The 23760-nt window shown below is 45.5% G+C and overlaps 1 protein-coding gene across 2 annotated transcripts in view; it reads right to left on the bottom strand.

Moving 5' to 3' along the window:
* The window catches only part of DNAH7 (dynein axonemal heavy chain 7), a 1967826-nt gene that overhangs the window by 1273508 nt on the left and 670558 nt on the right, over positions 1-23760 (bottom strand). For both annotated transcript variants that reach the window (XM_085648764.1, XM_085648765.1), the window contains exons 28-29: positions 8999-9097; positions 4525-4773 (exon numbers count right to left, since the gene is read on the bottom strand). In XM_085648764.1, the coding sequence (XP_085504890.1) occupies positions 4525-4773; positions 8999-9097 (348 nt within the window). The remainder of the gene's footprint in view (positions 1-4524; positions 4774-8998; positions 9098-23760) is intronic.

Here is a 23760-nt window from a genome sequence, read left to right as displayed (position 1 = left end):
TTCTGTTATGTTCCATATAGGTACCGCAATAGGCTCAGGTAGTCACCTAACCTTTCACCTATATTCTCACCTAACATTACAATACATAAAGGTTCTTAGTACTGACCTCTTACCTAGTTATGGTACTGTCTGAAGATGACATGGGGATTTCTCCGAAAAGCTTAAGCCTCATTCATTATGCATGAGGATTCTTGGAATCACAGCAGGCCTACCATCTCCTGCATAATAACTATATATAAGGGTCATTCCTTCCGTCATCTGAGTCCAACATGACACAGCAAGGTATATCCCCAGGGGGTATCACTATGGATATATATGCACCACATCTTGCTGAGGTAGTCAGAGGAGAAAAGGACTTCCAAGCTGACACACTGACGCGAGACGCTGAGGTTCCTGCATGCAAACACTCCAGCTCGCAGTGGTCTGACATCCCTTACGGGGTGTCGATCTCAAGACCAAGACAGGGTCCCACATTCTCTCACTTCAGGTAATGTGGTTGACTTTATCCTAGAGGAATTCTTGGCTTTACACCCACATACATGCCACTTGTGTGGGTAGGCTTCGTCCTCGCGACAGGAAATGGCCCAAAACTCAAAGTGGACACATCACATTTTCCCACTGAAAATGTACCCTTTTTTTGCTATGTGCCTCGATGTGGATTTTCGGCACTAGCTCAGCCGGCATAAAGGGAAATGTAGCAAACCTGCACATTTTTTAAAACTAGACACATAGGTGTATGCAGAGTGGGCTGACTTGCATGGCTCTCACAACATGCTTTTACTCAGAATCCCTTCCAAACATCAAACTTTAACTTAAAAAACACATTTTCATCATATTTCTGTGACGGAAAGCTCTGGAATCTGTGCGGAGCCAAAAATGTCCATCCACCTGGCATTCCCCCAAGCATCTCAATAAAAATGGTATCTCACTTGTGTGGGTAGGCCAAGTGCCTGCGACAGGGAAGGGCCAAAAGCGTATTGTGGAGACATCAAAATTATCTATCAGAAAATGACCTGGTTTTAAAAGGGGGTCATCTGCATTTATTGGTCCCAAGTTGGGCAGCCATCTGGGGGAAGCTACCAAACCTAGACATTTCTGTAAACTATACACCCGGGGGAGTCCAGGGAGGTGTGGCTTGTATGGATCCCCCAATGTTTTCTTACCCAGAATACCCTGCAAACCTCAAATGTAGCAGAAAAAAGAAATCACATTTCCCTTACATTCTAAATGTGAGATTTGCAGGGGATTCTGGGTAAGTACAATTTGTGGGATCCACATCTCACCTCCCTGGTCTCCCCCAGGTGTCTAGTTTTCAGAAACGTCTGGGTTTGGTAGGTTTCCCTGGATGGCCGCCAAGCCAGGGACCAAAAATTCAGGTGACCCCCTTGCAAATCATTCTTATGGCAGAATTGGTTAAATAAGGGTAGATTTACTCTTGCCTCTTCTTTCAACCTTTTCCTGAACCATCTAAAAAAATATCTGATTTGAAATATTTGCTCGTTCCCACACTGGTTTCACTTGCTACCTCTTCCATTCAGGGGCGTGGTCCCCAATCCTCCCATGGACCTATCATCCCTACTTCCAAGGCGGCACTGATATATATAAAACTAATAACACTTCCATTAGATAGACCTAATTCCATGCTGGAACTTTTACGGGAATCTGATTTGCTCTCCAGTTGGCCAATACAAATTTGGCAGAAATCATGGGAGAAGATTCATTCTACTGCACATCCTGACTCAAACTCTATAATACTTTTATAACAGAGTCTGTCACACACCAGAACATCTGTTTAAACTAAAATTGCTCAAAAAGGATACTTGCTGATGTTGTAATGCCAAACCTGGTACCTACCGTCACATATTCTTCTTCTGTCGTAAGCGCGGTCTCTTTTATGGGAGCAGCTATGAACAAGAATAAGGGACATCATTGATGTTCACACCGCATTCTCCATTGTAGTTTTGCTTCTTGGTGCGTTGAGTAATATATGACATCAGAATAAAATAATTTGCAAACTAATCCATCTGTTGATTGCGACTGGCTTCCAGGTAATTACCTCTAATTAGAAATCTACAGATAATATAACCCTTCAAGAGAGGTGAAACTTCGTTTGTCACCACCGATGTCTTAATCGCTGTAATTTACATTCTGCATCTTTACCGGCAAAACATGAAGAACCGTGGGAGCCCCTGACTCGATATCGGACTTTGCGTGCAAGAAATACAGCAAAATTACCTACTGCATTCTAATACATTGATTATAGGTTATTGATTTGCATATTTCTCCATTGACTATATTGTTGTTTTTATCATATAATGTGCTTAAGCTTGGTTTTATGGAAGCTCTTTTTTATACATTACAAAGTTTACAGTTTTCTCCTCTTCTTCTCTCTTTCTTCCCTATTTCCTCTCTTTCTCTTAAATTTGCTCTCCCTTTAGCTATTTCGTTATAATTTTCCTTAGACTACCCTCGGTTCAGTCCAGTTATAAGTTCAAAAGTATTGTCTCTATTCTCGATGTTAGCATGAATTAAATTACCTATTTTCTTTATTGTATCTAATCTAATTAATGGACCGGTTTGGCGTAATTCATGTATATATCTTTTATTGCTTCAATAAAAAGACTAAACTTTTTTTTAAAAAGTAAAGATTTCATGCTGTGCGGGGATTGAGCTCACCTTGCAATTTTCATTTTCTGCGTCAGATAATGAGGAAGTGAGGAGCCAGTACGCCCTGTGGTTTTGTATTCACGAAGACTGCAATTCACAAAATCATTGGGTTCACGACTACAAGTTGTAATGTACCAGAGACACACTGTGAATAGGAGAGGCATACCCTGCTAGTATGAAGTGTCTTTGCTATTTCAAATGTGCACTTTACAACACAGCGATTAGGAAGGAAGGGGTGTGAAAGGGGCATACCCTCCGTATAACTGCAATGACACATCTCAATGCTTTGTAACTGTAATTGTAGTGATAAACTACTGATGCCAAAGCATCTCCTTAAGGAAGGAGGTGTCAGATTCACAAAGCGCAGGCTGTCCGTGATGGAAAGCATCTACTTTCGGAGTGTGGTCTCCGGTATCTCAACTACTGCTGGCCTCACCCAGCAGCCCTTGGATCCACTGTATGCTCCCACCAATGCCAGCCATAGAATACTCATTTTACTTTTTTATTGCAACAGACCGAAAGGAGGCGCAATCTGATTCTCACCACATTAATATTACTGAGGAGGGAGGTTTGCAATTTTTATGACCTGTCTGTTTGCATTAGGGCTTTGTACATTTTCTCGAACTGCAAATGGAGAGGCAGATCACAGGGCAATGCAAACATTGTGGTACAACGAGCTTGTTTTACTCATCAGGCCCCCGAGTGTAAAATCTTGTGGACTGAGCAAGCCATGTTATAGATGCATCTTTCATCAACGGGATGCCATTGCCAAGAGATGCACACAGGTGTGACGAGCTCAGATGTTTTGCTCCTCGACATTAATCAGGGAGTGACATCCCAGGAACAAGATTCATTTTAGGGATCCTTGTGAGAAAGGAGTTAAGCCTTTAGAAGACCACGGCATGAAACTCTTCATTAATGCACAGGTGAGAGAGATTGTGCCCCTTATGTACCCTATGGCCTCAATTACAACAAAGGACATATTCCGGTTTTGTGAACAAACTCCAGTTCGCACTCAAACAGGATTACAAATCGGTGAAAATTGGGCCTCACGTAGTTAATTGCGCTCTTGATCTTCACCATGTAAAACTTGCTGAGTCAGTGTGTTTGTGGAGGTTGAAGTCTTGTTCGCGAGTGAAGCCACGGTTATAGCAGCTTCAAGTTTTCTCAAATTAGGCTATCATGAAGAATTCCTTAATACGCAATACGACGACTAAATCACTGTGTCTGCAACATCATATTATTTGCCAGTGGCAGGATATAAAAAGCATGATACTCGGTTTCGGAGCAAAAAACAGAAAAGGCAAGGCAATAAGAATTTTTAGATGCCGGGTAGAACAGCTGGTGGGCTCCTTAACTCATTCCAGAAGCTTCACGACTGAGGTTCAGGAAAGGGCCCAGGGGAACCCATCAGCTCGGTCGAGTGTGACACTCTGTGTCCTAAGTATCTGGACCAAGCGACATGGCAGTACAGTAGCTGGGGTATTTGAAGGAGGACTCAGAAGGATCATGTATATTTATATGTTTTACCATGAAACTTCTTCAGCTGGAGGAAACATTCAATGTATCAAGGTGAAGCAGATATTCCCGGTTCCACCTATATCTGACTGCGCAAACAGCTGCATGATGAACTAAAACTGAAACACAATTTCATATGTGCCAAAACATATAAATGTTTTGGAAAATAACTATAAATTGCTGTTTGTGTCGAGTTTGCTTCTGTCTCAGATACTTTAGAGCCTTAAAACTATTGAAATGTCTTTAGTTAGGAAACTGTAGCATTCATCGGCCTTGCGCATTTCCACAACATTTCAAAACTGCTTGTAGAACTCCACTTCAAGTTTAATGTATACGTACCTTTTCACAGATGTCACCTAAAGCTGCTGCTAAAACTCGATATGCAGCTGTTTTACCGCCAAATGGCTCTCCAACAATCATAAAACCATGACGCACAATCATCATCTCGTAAATCTGCAAAATCTTGTCAACAAAGAAGTCGGTCATTTGTAAATTCATTTGGTCGCAGTTGTTTTTGATTGCCTCCATAAAGACGGTGTAATCTGCCTTGGGCAGCTTCACGCCCGGAAACAGATCTGATGTGATACCCTGTGAAAACACAAAATGGGGACTTACCATCTGTATTATTACCAGCATCTTCTAGGGTTTGAAGGATTAGAATAAGATAATATGTGTGAATGCTTTCTGTATGCATTAACGTTTCAATCAGAATGACCCACAAGCTCAGAGACAAAGCCCACTTCAATGAAATATAATTACACGTGCTCAAGGAAAAGATTACTAACAGCCAAACGCATGAGGATTGATACTCATTGTTAGAAATGGGGTCTCTAGTTGGCAGGGGTCTGCACCCTGTCCAAGTAGGGACCCTCAATCTTGTCAGGGTAAGGGAGACTAACAGCTCAGATATCTCCTGCTCACCCACCTTGGTAACTGGGTACGAGCAGTCAGACTTTTCTCCGAGGCAACGTGTAAAGTATTTGTGTGTGTGTGCACACACGTACACAGACACGGACACGCAAACACACACACACACACACACACAAAAGGAGCCCACACCATTTAAGAAAAGTGTCCAATATTTATCTGAATAAAACAAAACCAAAACGAGAAAAATCCAACATACACAAATCAAATATCACTTTTAAAAGATTAAGCAAGTTTTAGTCCATATAAATCAAGCAATGTGTTTCTTTAGCACAAAGGGCCAGATGTACAAAGCCATTTTGCATTTCTTAACAAGCCGAATCGCTATGCGAGAGCTATTGGCTTTGGCAATGCGTTTTAGCCATGTTGTACACCAGTGTGCTGCTGTTCAGAATTGCTAAAGGTTAGTGGCATGGGGTGGGGTAGTTTGGAGGGGGTAGATTGGGCTTTAGTGGAACGAGGTAGAGTGGGGTGGAACTAAGTGAGTTAGATTGAGGTAGAGTGGTGTGTGGTAGAGCGGAGTGTGGTAGAGTGGTGTGGAGTGTGTAGATCGGTGTCTAGCAGAGTGGGGTAGATTGGATGGATTGGAGTGGGGTTGGGAGGAGTAGTGGGGTAGATTGTGGTAGATTGGAGTGGGGTAGATTGGATTGGAGTGGAGTAGAGTGGAGTGCAGTGGGATAGATTGGAGTTGAGTGGGGGTAGATTGTGGTAGATTGGAGTGGGTCAGAGTGGAGTGGGGTAGAGTGGAGTGGAGTAGGTTAAATTGGAATTGAGTGTGGAGTAGGGTAAATTGGAATGGAGTTGGGTAAATTGAAGTGGGGTACATTGGAGCGGTGTGGAGTAGATTGGGGTGGAGCAGGGTAGATTGGGGTGGAGGGGGGTAGATTGGAGTGGAGTTGTGCAGATTGGAGTTGAGTGGGGTGAGGTGAATTGGTGTGGAGTAGGTTGGGTAGATTGGAGTGGTATGGATTGGTATCGATTAGAGTGGAGTAGGTTGAAGGAGGTAGACTGGGGTAGTTTGGAGTAGGGTAGAGTAGATTGGGGCAGACTGGAGTGGACTAGGATAGATATAAGTGGGGTGGGGTAGATTGGAGGGGGTATAGTGGCGTTGGGGTATATTGAGTGGGGAAGGGTGGGGTAGATTGGGGTGGATTGGGGTAGATTGGGATGGAGTGGGGTAGAGTGGAGTGGCGTAGATTGGGATAGAGTTGTGCAGATCGGAGTTGAGTGGGGTGGATTGGTGTGGAGTAGGTTGGATTGGGGTAGATTGGAGTGGTATGGATTGGGGCAGATTAGAGTGGAGTAGGTTGGAGTGGGGTAGACTGGGGTAGTTTGGAGTAGGGTAGAGTAGATTGGGGCAGAGTGGGGTGAATTTAAGTGGGTGGGGTAGATTGGAGCGGGGTACAGTGGGGTTGGGATATATTGAAGTGGGGAAGGGTGGTGTAGATTGGGGTGGAGTGGGGTAGATTGGGATGGAGTGGGGTGGATTGGGGTGGAGTGGGGTAGATTGGAGTGGAGTGGGGTAGATTGGAGTGGAGTGGGGTAGATTGGGGTAGAGTGGGCGAATTCGGGAAGAGTGGAGTGTCGTAGATTGGGTTAGATTGGAGTCAAGTGAGGTAGATTGAACTGGGGTCAAGTAGATTGGAGTGGGATACATTGGGGTGGAGTGGGGTCGTAGAGTGGGCAAATTCGGGAAGAGTGGAGTGTCGTAGATTGGAGTCAAGTGAGGTAGATTGAACTGGGGTCGAGTAGATTGGAGTGGGATACATTGGGGTGGAGTGGGGTGGGATAGATTGGAGTGGGGTTGGGAGTAGGGTGGGGTAGACTGGAGTGGGGTGGATTGGGATATATTGGGATAGACTGGAGTGGGGTAGATTGAAGCAGATTAGAAAGGAGTGGGGTAGAGTTGATTGGAGTGGGGTAGATTTGGGTAGACTAGAGTGAGATAGATTGCGGTAGATTTGAGTGGGGTAGGTTGTAGTAGATTGGAGTGGTATAGGTTGGTGTAGATTTGGGTGGAGTGGGCTAGACCGGTGTGGAGTGGGATGGTTTGGGGTAGTTTGGAGAAGGGGTGGGGTGGATTGGGATAGATTGGAGTGGGATAGATTGGAGTGGGGTAGATTGGAGTGGAGTATATTGGGGTAGATTGGAGTGGTGCAGATTAGATGGGGTAGATTGGAGTGGATTAGGTTAGATTGGAGTGGAGTAGATTGGGGTAGATTGAGTGATGTGAGGCACATTGTAGTGAAGTGGGGTAGATTGAAGTGGAGTGGGGTAGACTGAGTTGGAGTGTGATAGATTAGGTGGAGTAGAGTTGGGTATTTTGGAGTGGAGTAGGGTAAACTGGAGAGGCGTAGAGTGGAGTGGTGTAGACTCGTAGGGTGACGTATTGGAAGGGCATAGTGGAGTAGAGTGTTGTAGAGTGGAGTGGTGTAAAGTGGTGTGGCACAGTGTGGAGTATGCATGGTGTGGTAGTGCACTGCCATTACAGATAAAACATTTTCAGTTGAAATGACTATTACATTTACCCAGACTTACAGATTGACAGCGCACAAATGATAATGTGTGGAACAGTCATCACCTTGTGTATTGATGTGTTTTGATCATATTCATATATTTATTTCCACCACAATTTATAATTACAAAAAAAAGTGCTGAATTTGTACTTTCCCAATTCCGATATATTCTGAAATATCAGCACAGTTCATTTTTGTTGTGGGCTAGAAAAAATAACATCCTGCAGCCTCTCCTCTCACATGAGTACCCATCAAGACTGTCATATAAATTCTATTACTTTGAAGTCAGAGAAAGAAAAGAGAAGACCAAGTTCCCTCAGAAGACAGAATCTGACATCTGACCTCTGTGTTTGAATGCACAGCAAATGTGATAAGATAACAAGCTTTAAAAGCCGGTTTACAGAAAGCGAGTACACCGGACAATTCAGTTAATAAATTATGCTCCACAGGAGGGACAAACTCAATTTGGAAAGCCTAAAACAAATAAAGCCAGCAAATAGAAAGGAAGCAACTGTGAGTTACAAACCACAAAGCCAGCAGAAAGCAATGGACGAAATGCATTCCCAGTATTAATCTGCGGATACTAAAAAACAACCAAAACAGTTCTGAAATTACGTTTCCACGGTAGAGGTAGTTTGCTCCGAAATGTTAAGAATAGTTTGGGCAGCGAGGGAGAACATTGTGCTAGATTGGTTGTGGAAGTGAGAATACGGAACTTATTTGTTCGAGACCCCCATTGTTGAGCTAGATATTGGCAAGCACAAGGCTAGGCATAACAGGTGACGGCTACCCTTGAAGTAGTGATATAGAAATATTAGCAAGGCTACATGTGCCACATTTCTTATTTAAGACGATAAGATGAAAAAGTTGGAAGTGGCAACTGATTTGTCTCGTTTTAATTTGAGTGGCCAGGAACTGATAGCCCCGGTTGGCATCCAAAGGTCATTCAAATTGATGCAAACCAATGCCGATAACACGTGCAATTCTGTGATAATCCATTTCCCACATATGCTCTCAATACACCTGATAACGCTTCCATTGGGCTAGGGTGATATTTCCTGACGGTGAAAACAGAGAATGGACCCGTCACACACCTTTAACCCTGTGCCATTGCACCTGCTACGCTGTTTATAGCTACGCCCCTAACCATCTTTCCGTTTGAAAGTAAGATTGATATACTTTTAAAAAACTGCTTTTTTACAGTTGATATCGTGTAGGGATATCTATTTTCCACGCATTTTATCTCAAATCCTTATTGAGTTCCATGTGTTTTCTTACAAGCAAACTGTATGATGTTATTGGTCAGGGTTTTTATGCAACTATTTATGGCTTGTTAAAATATTGTATATTACCTGTCGAGAATTGCTTACCTCAAAAAGTGGCAAATCATGGGCTAAAAACTTAGGAAGGTTTACATCGATGATGGATCGAAGTAGTAAAACCTCTTCATTTTCAGAAGGAAATTTCAGCTATAAAAAAGAAAGCATCTTCATCAATGGTTAATGTCTAGGACCATTACGTTTAAAGTATATGAAAAGGAACACCAGTCACATTCACCCAAGGACATTCGAACTTTCACATCTGCATCGATGATGCATAGAAATGGTATCACCGGCAAAGGGGCCTTTTGTATACCACATCTTTACAAATGTTTATCAATTCGACACATTAGTATAAACGCAATTACCCTGATGCTGTAACTACTATAGTCACCACAGCAATTGCTATATGTGGCATATATGAAATTATTCTCTCACTGCTCTGAATACGAGTGTCTTTGAAAATATAAGTCTCCTATTTGCCCTGTGTTGTATTACAAAAGTCTACATAAATCGAATACAGCTCTCTTTTCTGACATTCCCTATTGTAGATACAAAAAAACAATAACATTATAGTAAATGCACCACAAATAGAAGGCAGAACAGTATCCCTTGTAATGTATTGCTGTGAATGTATGGATGTGGGGGGACGGGCAGGGGCTTTGGTATATCTCCTGGTACTATACTGTACCTTTTCGAAATATCTTAAGATTAAAAGAGGCATAACGTTCTATATGTAGAATTATAATAGCGCAAGAATGGGAAACCGCTTTGGAAATCGTGCCTATGCACCAATTCCTGAATGTTTTTCCTCATTCCACCTGGGTACGTTGCCAGAACTTTCCTGGTGAAATGTGCACTGCATATGGAACTAGAAAGGTGATGTTCTCGTACCATTCTGAGTCCTGAATCACCAGCAAACTCTATTTTTCGGCTGACATTCTAATAATGACGAAAGAAAAAAGACAGGTAGGCTGCATATGCATTTGTATGTGCGCCTGTAGGAAATAGGGTTACTTGTTGAGGGATGATACCCTACTCAATTAGAAACCACAATTCTTGTCACGGTGAAACTCTGACCAACTCTAAATTAACCTGTCCGTAATCATCTGGTAGCATGGCACATAAGCAGTCAGGCTTAATTTAGAGGCATGTGCAAAGTATGTATGCAACACACAAACAGTAATAAAGTAAAATCACAACACAAGAAAAATGTTACACCAATTTAGAAACATAGAGCAAAATGTAATAAATTATTTGAGACCAAAACAACAAAGATTCAATCAGTAGAAGCAGAGATATGCAATTTTAAGGATTTAAGTGAAAATAGTGCCTAAAAGCATAAAGCGATAGCTGTGGTTGTCTAGTCGTGGCGGACTGGGTAATACCCTTTATCAGCCAGGCTAGCTTGAATCCAGTGGTACAGTGAGCAAGGGACCCACGTCTGAGCATACCCCAAAACCGATCCCAGGATGCTGTTTTTGCATTTGTCACCCGAGTGGGACGGGTATGCCCAGGCGTAGGTCCCATGCTCTCCATGCCACTGTAGTCAAGCTATCCTGGCTGATGAGGGGTGAAACCCCGAAACCAGTCCTAGGATGCATGTTTCCAGTCCAGGGAGGACCTGGATTGGCAGTTTAGTCTGGACTGTTCCCATGAGGCACAGGGTCAAGACGGATTTGCATGTGGCTGGGTCCAAACTAGGGTGGCGTAGTGGGCAAAAGAAGGATGGATTTAACCCAGATCTCTTGACTGGGGGAGAATGTTTGACTCATTCAGCATTCCGTCCATCACTTGTTGCAGTTACACTTTTCACCCTAAGTGGGACGTGTATGCCCAGACGTGGGTTCCTTGCTCACTGTGCCACTGAATTCAAGCTAGCCTGGCTGATGAAGGGTGACATACCCCACAACCGGTCCTAGGATGCTTGTTTCGGGTCCAGGGAGGGCCTGGCTTGGCAGTTCAGGCTGGACTGTTCCCCTGAGGTACAGGGTCAAGACTGATTTGCATATGTCTGGGTCCAAACAGGGGTGGCGTAGTGGGCAAAAGAACAATGGATTTAACCCAGATCTCTTGACTGGGGGAGAATGTTTGAATCATTCAGCATTCTGTCCATCATTGGTTGCAGTTACAGTTTTCCCCCTAAGTGGGACGGGTATGCCGAGACGTGGGTCCCTTGCTCACTGTGCCACTGAATTCAAGCTAGCTTGGCTGATGAAGGGTTACATACCCCGAAACCGGTCCCAGGATGCTAGCTTCCAGTCCAGGGAGGACCTTGCTTGGCAGTTCAGTCTGGACTGTTCCCATGAGGCACAGGGTCAAGACTGATTTGCATATGGCTGGGTCCAAACTGGGGTTGCGTAGGGGGCAAAAGAACGATGGATTTAACCCAGATCCTTTACTGGGGGCGACTGTTTGAATCATTCAGCATTCCGTCTATCATTTGTTGCAGTTACACCTTTCGAAAGGTGGCATTTTCAAAATTGTGACAAAAAATCCCTATTTACCATTAATGAGGGTTTTACAATACAATTCTTTAGATACCAAACTTGATATTTACACCTGCTCCTAATTGAAAATTATCACTTATTAATTGGAATAAGGTAACTCAATGTTATCCTATGGGAAAGGTAGGCCATGCAGCAGTCAAAATGAATGTAAGAGTTTATCACTACCAGGACATGTACAATTTAAAAATGCATGCCTAACTTTTTAAATACAATTCACCCTTCCCTATTGGCTGTTTAGAGCCTATCATGGAGATGACTTATATGTATTAAAAAAAAGGTTTAGGCCTCACAAAAGTTTCATTTTGCCAGGTCGAAATGGCAGTTAAAAACTGCAAATGCAAAAACAACAGCTGATGGACAGAATGAAGAACAATGTCATACATTCACCCCAGTACAGAGATCTGGGCCTAAATCCATCGTTTTTTTGCTCACCATGCCGTTCGCGTTTGAACCCAGCTATATGCAAATCAGTCTTGACTCTGTGCCTCATGGGAACAGACCAGCCCGAACTGCCAAGCCAGGTCCTTCCTGGACTGGAAACAAGCTTCCTAGGACCGGTTTCGGGGTTTCACCCCTCTTCAGCCAGGATAGCTTGATTCCAGTGGCATGGAGAGCACATGACCCACGTCTGGGTATACCCTTCCCACTCGGGGTGACAAATGCAAAAACAACAGTTGATGGACAGAATGCAGAACAATGTCATACATTCACCCCAGTACAGAGATTTGGGTCTAAATCCATCGTTTTTTTGCTCACCATGCCGTTCCAATTTGAACCCAGCTATATGCAAATCAGTCTTGACCCTGTGCCTCATGGGAACAGACCAGCCCGAACTGCCAAGTCAGGTTCTTCCTGGACTGGAAATAAGTATCCTAGGACCAGTTTCGGGGTTTCACCCCTCTTCAGCCAGGATAGCTTGATTCCAGTGGCATGGAGAGCACAGGACCCACGTAAAAACTGCACACAGAGGCTGCAATGGCAGGCCCGAGACTTGTTTGACAAGCAACTTAAGTGGGTAGCACAATTAGTGCAGCAGGTCAACTAGCAGCATTTACTTTACAAGCCCTGAGTACATATAGAACCCCTTTACTAGAGACCTATAAGTAAATTAAATGTGCCAATTGGATGTAAGCCAATGTTGCCATAATGTAGGGAGTGAGCACTGGTTAGCAGCAGTAAGGTACACAGAATCCTAAGGCCAACAAAAAGGAGATAAGCAAAAAATTGGAGAAATAGGGCACAGAATTTGGGGGAAGACCACCCTAAGGCTGACAAGTCTAACAGCGTCATTATGAAAAATATGTGGATTGCGGCACATTAGAGAGTGCAAAGACATGGCACAGAATGACTTTTCAAAGAGGCAGGAGACTTACTACAACCAATGCCAAAACAGAAATGAAATGTAAAGAAACACTCCAACATCACACCTATAGTAGATACACATATCACATGTGTAGGGTATTGAATTCAAGAAGAACAATCCTAGTAGGAGAGCATCATCACGATTTTCCAAAATCAAACTATTCTAAGGCTCATCTGAACTATTCAGCCTTGTCAAAGATAGAGAGCAAAGATGTGAAACTAGCTAAATAACTCAGCTGACTTTATTTCCTCTTGTGGTACATCTTGCAATGACAGCACAGCACAGCACATTACATCTTGACATCCTGGAGGTTGTGAATGGGAACAACAGTCAAGACACCTTCTGCTGCAGACACTCTTTCAACCACTTAATTTTGCATTAATATTTGTACCTCTTCTTGAGTGACCTTGTGTTGTAAAGATATGTTTTGAGGAGAAACGGAGGCAGAGGACAGAGAGTGTCCTGTCTAGTAAAAATATACAAAACCCTATTTCCTGAGTTTGTTAAATACCAAATTCACAAACACACCAAATTGGGCTCCTGCCATGTGACAAAAAGTGTTAAAAACACAAGCAGTCAATAATGCAGTGGGTGCTAGTTTCCGTGCATAAAGATTCTGTGTACTTGCTGTGAGAAAGGAATTCAGACTTAAAAACCAAGCTGAACTAGTACATAATGTGTTTTGCTTTGCTTGAGGATACCAAGTCCTTGCCAAAAAACACACTTTTGAAGTTTTGATAATAGCAGAAATTCCTGGCCCATTCAGTCAGTGATCCCATCCCCACAGATATGGCAACCAAGTTGGGAGTTAACTCCAGCATATGTCATATAATTTGCTGTACCCTTCCAATTCTAAGTCAGTTTACAGAAGCCCAAGCTCTTCCAATACCACCAGGTCAAAACATAACACCCCCACAGGTGATCTAAATAATATAACAGACTGCAGAAAGCACTGGGGCATTTTAGGTCCTACCACCTGAAGGCAAAGGTATTTCTACTAAAAGGACCTCTCATTAATACTTTTGTCAGGGTAGGGAACAAAAGCGATTATTTTTGGATCTTTATATATTTAGCTTTTTGGATACAAAAAGATGCTGCAATGGTACCAGGAGGTTGGTTAAGCTAAAGCTATACGTATATGAAGGAGACGACTCCCAGTGGCTTTTCTCAATGCAGCCACAAGGTGGGCCTGGAGCACAAAATATCAGAACCAAGCCAAGCAGCTGATGAGCGCTGTTCGGAGCTGCAACATCCGATGTGCACTGACTCCGGCGGGCCGTGGGAGACCAGCTGCTTGAACCCCTCCCCTGCGGTTCAGCCCTACTGCCTTGGCTGTACGGCAGAAACCCCCCCTGTTTCACTGTGGAGGACGAGCTGTGCTGCGGCCTGCACCGAGGTAAAGAGCACTATGGTTAACAAGCTCAGTCAGCGGGGTGTGAGGATTGCTGGCAAATCTCCGACGCCCTGTTGGCTTCTGTATTGCTTGTGGCTGCCTTGTGGACTGGTAATGCTAATGAATCTGAGCGAATGGAGAACTGGCTCTCGTGACAGCGGGTACAGTAGGGCCCGATCGACGCTCCCTTCTCCTGGCCTACTGTGAGACCTATCTACATGTGTGTGCCCTGCCCCCACCTCCAATGCTAGACCAGACTGTACTCTTGAGTGGGGCAAACAAGTTGTGGGCAGGGCATTGAGAACTGGAGGGACTAGCTGAAGGATCATAACCATGGGGACCCCGACCTAATGGCGGGCATCTGCAGAGTTGCCGGCTACTTGATAGAGCCTGAAAACCTGGCCTAAGGACTATTAGTGGGTGAGTGATTCCTCACCTGTTGGCTTGGCACTATCTGAGGAGGGGTCTCTATGGGCCCTACTTGACTCCTCAATAAGTACACCTGGAGCTGTGCAAACTCGGGGTACTGGCCCATATGGCGATGAAGGGTGAAACGATCTGACCGAGACCGGGTGAAACGATCTGACCAAGACTCTCTTTGTCTGGACTGATTCGTAGCCCAGCCCCACACACACACAACCCACTCCCACCCCGGACACTGCATATGCGGCGCTTGAGCTAAGCTGGGCCCTTCAACAGCGCAAGCAAGAAGTGACCAACGCCCTGACCTACTGAGAAGCTACTGGGATTTCTGTAGTTTGAGCTGCCTGAGGACACTGGCTTGGGACCCCAACCTCAGGACGGAACTATATTGCACCATAATTTGCTTGGCGATGCCTGGGAGACTGCCCAAAGACCCACTAACTAAGGAACAGCGCCCTGCCTGCTGAGATAAGGCCCTCAAACCCTACTTAGGAGACTTGAACACAGTCTGGTGGAGACATCCGGTTCCTTCTGCCTCCACCTTCTGTCATCTGCACAGGGAGCCCTCTGCACTGCACATGAGTCCCTCTCTGAATCATGCTATCGCTGGGCCTGCACATTGAGAGCAGTCGCTTTCTCCCTGCCCCACATGTTGTCCACCGCTTATTCTCTGACATGGGTAAAGTTACCAAAAGAAAGACCTAGATGTGGTTACCCAGGTCTCGCATAATATGACAGCCAGTGCACTCATGGTCCACACTCCACTCATGCAGGTGGGACCCCAAGAAAGACCCACACTACAGGATATTCTACAGGCCATCACTGCATCCAGAGAGGTGCTAGAAACGAAGATTGACACATTGTGGGGCAGATCTGAACTTCCTGAAGCATGACCATCACCACTTAGCAGAGCTGGTCACAACAACAGAGCGACTAGTAGTGGATCTCCCCTTGCACGTGGAGAAGATGAGGGAAAGGCTCACACACAAGGTGAGTAAAGTGCGGACCATGGAGATCAGAGTAGAGGATGCTGAAAATAGGCCCCGGAGGAATAATGGTCAGGTGACCGGGCTCCCCAAGCGCATTGAAGGATCCAGCATGTTAACTTATCTAGAACAATGGTTGCATGAAGAGGTGGCCCCGGAAGGACTGTCACCATTCTATGCCCTCAAGGCGGCACACAGGGTTATGGCATGCCCCCCGCTGCATGGCATACCCCCATGACCAGTGGTAGGCAGACTTCTGTATTATAAAGACTGTGACCACATAGTAGAGCAAGCCAGGTAAAAGGGGAAATCAAGGTAGATAACTGCAAAGTCATGATATTCCTAGATTTCACAATGGGAAATGAAAAAGCAGTCCTCTTCATTTATTGGGCCTAAACGTCGCCTCCGTGACCTGGCCATTCTATTTCCAACCAGACTGTGAGTAGCAACACCAGAGGGAGTGCAGTTTTTCTGGACTCCGCAGGAAGTGTGGGACTGGCTTGCGTCTCATCCACATGCTGGCCCCAATTAGGAGTCCCTGCAACACATGCCCTAGAGTAAAAGACTGCAACGCAGAAATGAAGGTGCCCCTGGAATGACTCCCTTGGGGGAGGAGACCCAATGAGAAAGACAATGAGCAGTGGAGGTGATGTCGGCCATAAGCGGGTGTGGAGCAAGCCCACCTTCCTCGGTGCTCAGAAAGGAAGATGCCCATGTGTCACACCCTGATTGTGACACCAGTTCCTCCAAACACAGTTGATGAACTGCCCAAATTGACTCCTGTAACTGTGGATGAGCATATTTGAGCTGGAAAAGAAGGTGTTAGACTCCTATGTGATGTGGGGGTAGTATCTACTGACTGTTAGTTATCAAACTGCTAGTATGGACCTCCTGGCCGTATGGCGTTACTCCCACATTGTAATTGGGTGGGGGGGGGGGGGAGGCCGGGCGTGGGGCTTTCAAGTGGCCACCAGCCCCTCTTTTGCACTTAAAGTTTCTATGGGTTCACCCAAGAATACATGTTTGCTGGATGATAGTTTGGATGGGAGGAACTAACCTGCTTGTCCTGGGAGCGGGAACTGCAAAGGGGAGTTCGGACGATGCCCCGGAGAACAAATCCGTACTTACTGCAATATGGGTGGTTCCTTATGCCTTAGCACTAATAGCCCAGAAATGCTGTAGCACTAATATCCCAGAGGTGTCCCCACTCTTGCACTAGCTCCACACAATGGTGATCCCCATGACATTTAAAAAATATATCTTGGAACGTCAGGGGGATGCTTATCATGGCCAAGAGATATGAAGGCTTTTACCATCTTAACAGCCGAGTGGTCCAAATTGCACTTCTTCAAGAGACACCTCTTTGCCAAAGATGGAGAGGGTCTGCAACGTAGGTGGAGAGGGAAGGCTTATTATACTGCATATTCGGCCTATGCCAGTGGAGTTCTCTTGTGGATATGCCCAGGAATTCCCTTCCAACACACAGGTCACTTAATAGACAGAGCAGGCAGATTTGTTGTGGTTAATGGGTGGTTGAACGGCGTGACATAACTATAGGGGAATCCATGGCCCCAACGTAGATCAGACTGCGTTCTTTGCAGAACTCTCGAGGACTCTAGCCCCCCATCTAGTGGCTTCCATACAACTTGGAGGAGATTACAATTTTGTAGCTGACCCAGTGTTTGATCGATCGCACCCCCGCTAATAGATTCTTCAACACTTCGACTAGTCAGCGCGTTCCTCAACTGACAAACAAAATGGGGACTGGTAGCATCATGGTACTTACACCACCCGGGGGAATGAGACTATTCCTTCTATTCAACCCGTCATGACCTACACGTATGTTTAGATGGATTTCTTAGTACACCAGACATACATGATATTGTGTGTAGCACAGAATACCTCTCCAGAACTATATCTGACCACAACCCATTGTTGCTGCAACTTGGTTCGAAGAGGGTGTGACCTGCTATCCCATCATGACTGCTGAAACCAGAGTTGTTGAAGGACCCTGTCTTCCAAGGCTCTGTGGGAGACTTCATTTGGCAATACATAGAGGACAATGCTGGCTCAGAATCCTCTCTACAGGTAGAATGAGACGTCTTCAAAGCAGTGATCATTGCTGAGTCAGCAGGGCTGAGTCTGCAGGGGTTCCCCGAACGTTACTGATGGAGGTCCTGTCCTCTGAAGAGATCCTGCAGGCCATTGAACAGCTTAGGCCTGGACACCCAGAACTACAGCCCAACTTTTAAAGGCCAAAGAACAAGTTGCAGAACAGGAAGAAAGGTTACGCAGCTTTGATTATAAAAACTACATGGTGCAGGCACACACCTGGGATTGAACAGGTTCACTATTAGCATGGTTTGCAAACCCAGTGAAACGTGGCCTGATAATCTTCGGCATTAACTCAGATCAGGGTACTGAAGTATACCACCAGGCGGATATTAACCAAGTATTCTATACATAATACTCCACTTTCTACAGCAGGACTACTAAACAACCCCTCACTGATATCAAAGCATTTTTAACACCTATCCCTCTACTAACACTTGCTGCTGAAGAAACTGAAGAATTAGGAGACAAGATCACCTTGCCCGAAATCCGAGCAGCCATAAATTCTTTACCTGGAATAAAACACCAGGAACAAACGGTTTCCCTGTTGAATTCTACTATACCTACGTAGACGATTTGGCCACCAAATTAGTCGATCTTTACAAGGAGGCCCAGGACATTTACCAACCTCCACGAGAGACACCTTGATCGTACCCCTGCTGAAACTTGGGACATCAGTTCAAGATTAAAGGGCCTATCGACCATAGTCGATTTTGAACACAGATTTCAAAATTCTTTGCAAGATCCTAGCCATCCGCCTACACCACCATATACCCACAATCATCCACCCACACCAAGCGGGATTCATCCATGGCGTCTGAACCCTCCTCAAGCGGTTTAGCTTCCTCTCTGGACTCAGAGTCAAGTCAATGGACAGAAATGTTGCCTGCTCCCCACGGCGGCAACCCAGGACCCCCCCAGAGGGACTGGTGATGTTGCAATGGGAACCTCACTGCTTGCAATATCTCGGGGTCCACATTTATCATGACCCTACGGATTTGTTGGAAGGAAATGTGGGAAAGGCTATTCTAGCTCTCTGATTGACCAGTGAACTCTGGAAATCTCTCCCACAATCAGTAGCAGGCCGCGCCGCCCTGTTAAAAATTATAGTCATCCCTCACCGGCTCCATCTCTTTGTTGTACTCCCACTCTGGTTACCTCGAATGACATTTAGGAAATTGAACTCAATTCTTGCCGCCATTATATCGAACTTGGGCCACAGGTGAGTGGCCCTCTCCACACTGCAGAGACGGGTGGGAGACAGAGGATCTGCAGTTCCCAACTTCATGTCTTATTATCTGGCAGCGCAGCTCCTGTGGCTAACGCAATGGCTAGCTGGTAGGCATACCCCTGGGCGGGAGGTAAGACCATTAGTCCCAGACCTACACCACTAGATCTCCTTCTTAGGATTAAGAGCCCTAGTAAGGGTGATATCACAGAATTTGGAGTACTGAGGAGATGCTGGGCTAGATGCCTGCGAAAAACACAAGGGTTGACCCCCTACTCCCCTGATATCCCACTGACACTGCTAGAACTACTCTTACATGAAGGTGATGATGGGAACTAGTAAGCTGGATAGCAGCTGGTGTGACAAAACTTGGCGACCTCTTTGAGACAGAGATGCTATTCCCATTCAAAAAGTTTTGCACAACATACAATCTACCTCAGGGCCATTTTCTCCTCCATGGAGCAGTGACAACAGCGATTTGCAGACACTTGAGAACAGGAATGTTGGAACCTCACCATTCCGAAAGCTGCCAATACGTTGTCACCTCTTTTGGAGATCTTTAAGGCTGTCACTTGCTTGTATAGAAGTATTAGAGGGGAAGTGATATTATCCCTGAATGCCATTAGAACTAAATGGGAGGAGGACCTGGAAACACCCAACCCAGAAGAGGACTGGGTGCATGTAGGAGGTTGGCTTAGTATATGGTGCACACTTAATCAAGTGGTGCACCTTGCACAAATCCAAGCAACCCTTATGGTGATTTTTGTGGCATTTGACACCTATAGAAAGATCTCAAAGTTGTAGCTATGGAGAGCAGGAGTGTTAGGCAGCTTGTTTTAACAGTTTAATCTGTATTGTAGGTTAGATGAAAGGAAACCACACAATATTTAGCAAAAATAAGTCTATTTATTACTACACAATATCACTATCACATTGACATATCTGCTACCCGGAGATATCAATGCAATACACAAGAATACTTCATAGGCAATCAGGTAAGGGTAACAAAATACAGTGGTCTCCAGGGGGAGATAAAACCATATACAAAGAAAGTGGAATGCGAACTGCAAACGAGAACGTGACTTGGACTAGAAGACCAGAGGAACTGGGGACACAAGGAACCACCCAACTTAAGGACCTAGGAACCCCATGGACGCAGGTTGCAGAGTGAAAACACAGCTGCGTGCCCAATGGAAGTCAACAGAGAAGTAGGGGTTGCAGTTTTGAAGAAGGAGGACCCTTCCCAGTGGACCCAGTGGGAGGACAGAAGTTTGGAGAGCCACCCCATCCGTGAATGCCCCAGGAACCAGGTTACCTACACCAGGGAAGCCGGGTTCATAGGGGTGAAGTGATGTTGCAACCTGCCATAGACAACAATGGACGACTTAGAAGAAGATGTCTCTGGAGAAGATTGTGAAGGAGTTCGGTGGAATCCAAGGGTAGATTTGGGAAGCGAAGAACTAGCAAGTAGAGGGGACAGAGTCTATGCCACTTGTAGGTGACCAGAAGGCACGGAGACACAAAGCCCACCGATGTCGAGAGGTGCTGAAGAGTCGATGGTGACCTTGTCACTGCTGCTGTGAGGACCAGGTGATGCTGAGGAAGACCAGGAGCAGTGCATGAGCTGTCCCACGTCAGATGTCGGTGACTAGATGGTCAGTGTCTGGCGGGAGCACCAACAAGCCCTGTTAGCCGCAACTGGTGTGGAAGACAAAAAAGGAGAAATGTTGGGATCAGCAAGGTCCAAGGGACTCATCAACAGCAAGAGAGTCAAAGCAGGCCCTGAACAAGCAGGATAGCCCACTGAAGCTAGAGAAGACCCTCAGGAGGACCCACAGGCTGAAGGCACAGGAGTCGCAGGAGGACCTCAAGCAGTTCACCAAAGATGGAGGCCCACGGTGCAGAGAATGCAGTGAGGACGCTAATCTTGGAGGGAAGAGGTGCCAGAGGCAGGAGCTTCTGGTAGCCTGAAGAACTCTGGAGTGCAGAGTCAACAAGTCTCGGCAATGGCAAGTGGATGCGGTGCACAGGGATTTGGTAACAGCGGTTCCGACGAGGGATCCTGGCCTCAAAATTGCAGAGAGGACAGGTCAGGCCTTGAAGATGTTGCAGAACCACCACCTGTGTTGCTGAGCCTTGGAAGGTCCGCAGGACGACTGGAGCAGCAGATCAGTCAGCATACTCCCATGTCCTTGGTCCATTTTCACACCAGAGCGAGAGCCAAGGGTTCCCTGAACTAGTTCAAACTGGAGTATGCAAGAAGGGCACCAAACGTGCCCTTTAAGCAGTCTGATGGTGCTGGCAAGTGCCCCTACCCTAGCCCAATACACTAAGTCCTATCTGGGAAGTGGTCACACCTCCCTGTGACAGGAAACCTATTGTCCTACCTTCCCTTCTTGAGGTTAGCTCAGCAGCAGGAAGGCATAATCATGTCTTGGTCAGCAGCAGCACTAGCTTGCTGGCAGACCCTGAAAGGCTGTTACCGGGAGTACAGGGGAGTCCTCTAAGGAGCCCCGCAGTACATGGGATCATAGTTACAGCACTGGAATCGGTGTTGGGGTATGATTCCAACATGTTTGTTAACAAGCATGACTGGGTTCACTGCAGCCACTGTATAGTTAGACATCTTGTAATGACTGATGTCCTCTATATGTCTAAAATGGCTGACCACACTTACAAAGACTGGATAATCGACTCTGGGGTTTGTAGGGGTGTCTTGCTCATGCAGGGGCACCCTCAAATTTGTAACCAAGCACCCTGCCCTCAGAACTAAAGAGCCTGCCTTAGGGGTGACGTATAGTTTTTAAGTGCAGTGCCCTCAGAAACGTATCACACAGGCTGCAATGGCCGGCCTGTAGTCACAGTTTAAGTGGACTCCCATGGGTGGCTCCATACATGCTGCAGCCCATGGGACACCCATGGTGTACCTAAGCCCTGGGTACCTTAATACCATATACTAGGGACTAACAAGGGTACACCATTATGTATTATGCATTATGAGCACTGCACCACACACATTGCTGGAAACGGTTGTAACTGCGAATTTGCACAAACTGTTTTAATTGATTTTCTGGTTAAATTGTGGCACTGAAGTTAGCAAGCAAGCAGAGGTGAGCTGGTGTACTTCCGCATGTAAGAGCGGGTCACCGATTGAACGCCATCTTGGTTAGCAGTTTAGTCGACCAGAAAGAGGAGGTAACCCCTCACTATTTAAGGCCGATGAAAGCGCGGATGCGTGTGCCAAAGGCTAGCCCGTCTGCACCCGTCCGCACTGCGGCAGCGCACAGCGCTAGCCATGCTGCCGATTCGGAGAAAATTCCAACCGGCCAAGCCCCCGATGATATACTAGGGAACAACTCCTGGCACTAGGTAAGCTTGGGGGTTATGAAATTAACCACATGATGCCTGCTACTCCAAGAATAGTACCTACAGAAATGGAAGGGAATAATAACCTCAAATGTGGTCTGCTAAATGTTAAATCCCTTGCGAAACATCACCTGGAGATTCACCTTTTATTGGATTATACGATATGGACTCTGTATTTCTGACCAAAACTCGGACATGCCCAGATTCAGTAGTTGAATTGAGGATGGCCTGTCCACCAGGCTCCAGGGCCTTTCATAAGCCTAGGGTCGGCGGAAGAGGAGGTGGAGTAGGAGTGATTTTTAAAGAAAAATTGAATTTCGCCCGATTGATATTGATGAAGTGTAGAAGATATAGTACTCTTGGGGTTCTCATTAAAGGACTATAAGGGCCAAATACTCGCAGGTATTGTGTGTTATAGGCCCCCAGCCCAGTTAGCCCCCAACAACAGTCATTGATTGATATCTTCAGCAATATGTCGCTAACTCATGCTAGATTTATTATCCTTGGGGATTTTAACCTGTGCTCAAACGGGGATCTGGGTCCGGCTCTAAGGGACCTCCTTCAATCCTGTGAGAACATAGGCCTACAACAAATGGTGTCAGAACCAACGCATAAGGGAAGGCACATATTAGATCAAATATTCTCAGCCAAAAATGTCATAGCAACGGAAAGCATTCAACCTCTCTGCTGGACAGACCACTATCTAATAAAATACTCGCTATTAAATCCCAGAATGACCCAGAATAGCGCTCATGTGGACACTAACCGCCTTGGCAGAGAATGGAATAAACTTTTGAGAATATCAAAAGAAAACCCTCTGTTCAACAAGGAATGCCCCTTCACCATAAATAAATTGGTGGACGAAAACTATCTAAAACTTTGCAAACAGATTAGAACCACCCTAGATCACATCGTCCTAATAAAAGAATTAAAAAATACACATGGACCATCAGCACCTTGGTATAATGCGGAGTTAAAAAAACCTAAAAATGGTCTGTAAACAGGCAGAAAGGAAGTAGAGGAAATTTTATGCGGACGAGGATAAAATAGCCTAGAAAGTAGCCATGAGTAATTATAAAATCGAGATTTCCAAATCAAAAGCGGAATACCATGCTTGCGCTATTCTGGCTGCACCTAATAGCGCCAGAAGCATATTCAGAATAATGAATGACCTCTCTAAAGCAGACTGCCTTAAAAATAAGGTCACAGACACACAAGACCTATGTGATAATCTGGCTGTATTCTTTGAGGAGAAAATCTGTAAAATCATTGATGGGCTGGAAACTAGCCATACAGAGCAATCAGTAGTGCATTACCAGACTAGATCGGCTAAGATGTCATCACTGGTTCAGAGGAATGATAAAGTGGATAAGGAGAAGACAGAGACTCTGGAACAATTTGAGACTCTAACGGAGGATGGCTTTAACAAGTT

This window comes from Triturus cristatus, chromosome 3_2 (genome assembly GCF_964204655.1).
Source record: "Triturus cristatus chromosome 3_2, aTriCri1.1, whole genome shotgun sequence".
Classification (NCBI taxonomy): Eukaryota; Metazoa; Chordata; class Amphibia; order Caudata; family Salamandridae; genus Triturus; species Triturus cristatus.
Note: the sequence above shows the minus strand (reverse complement) of the source record. Positions and strands in the feature narration are given on the sequence as shown.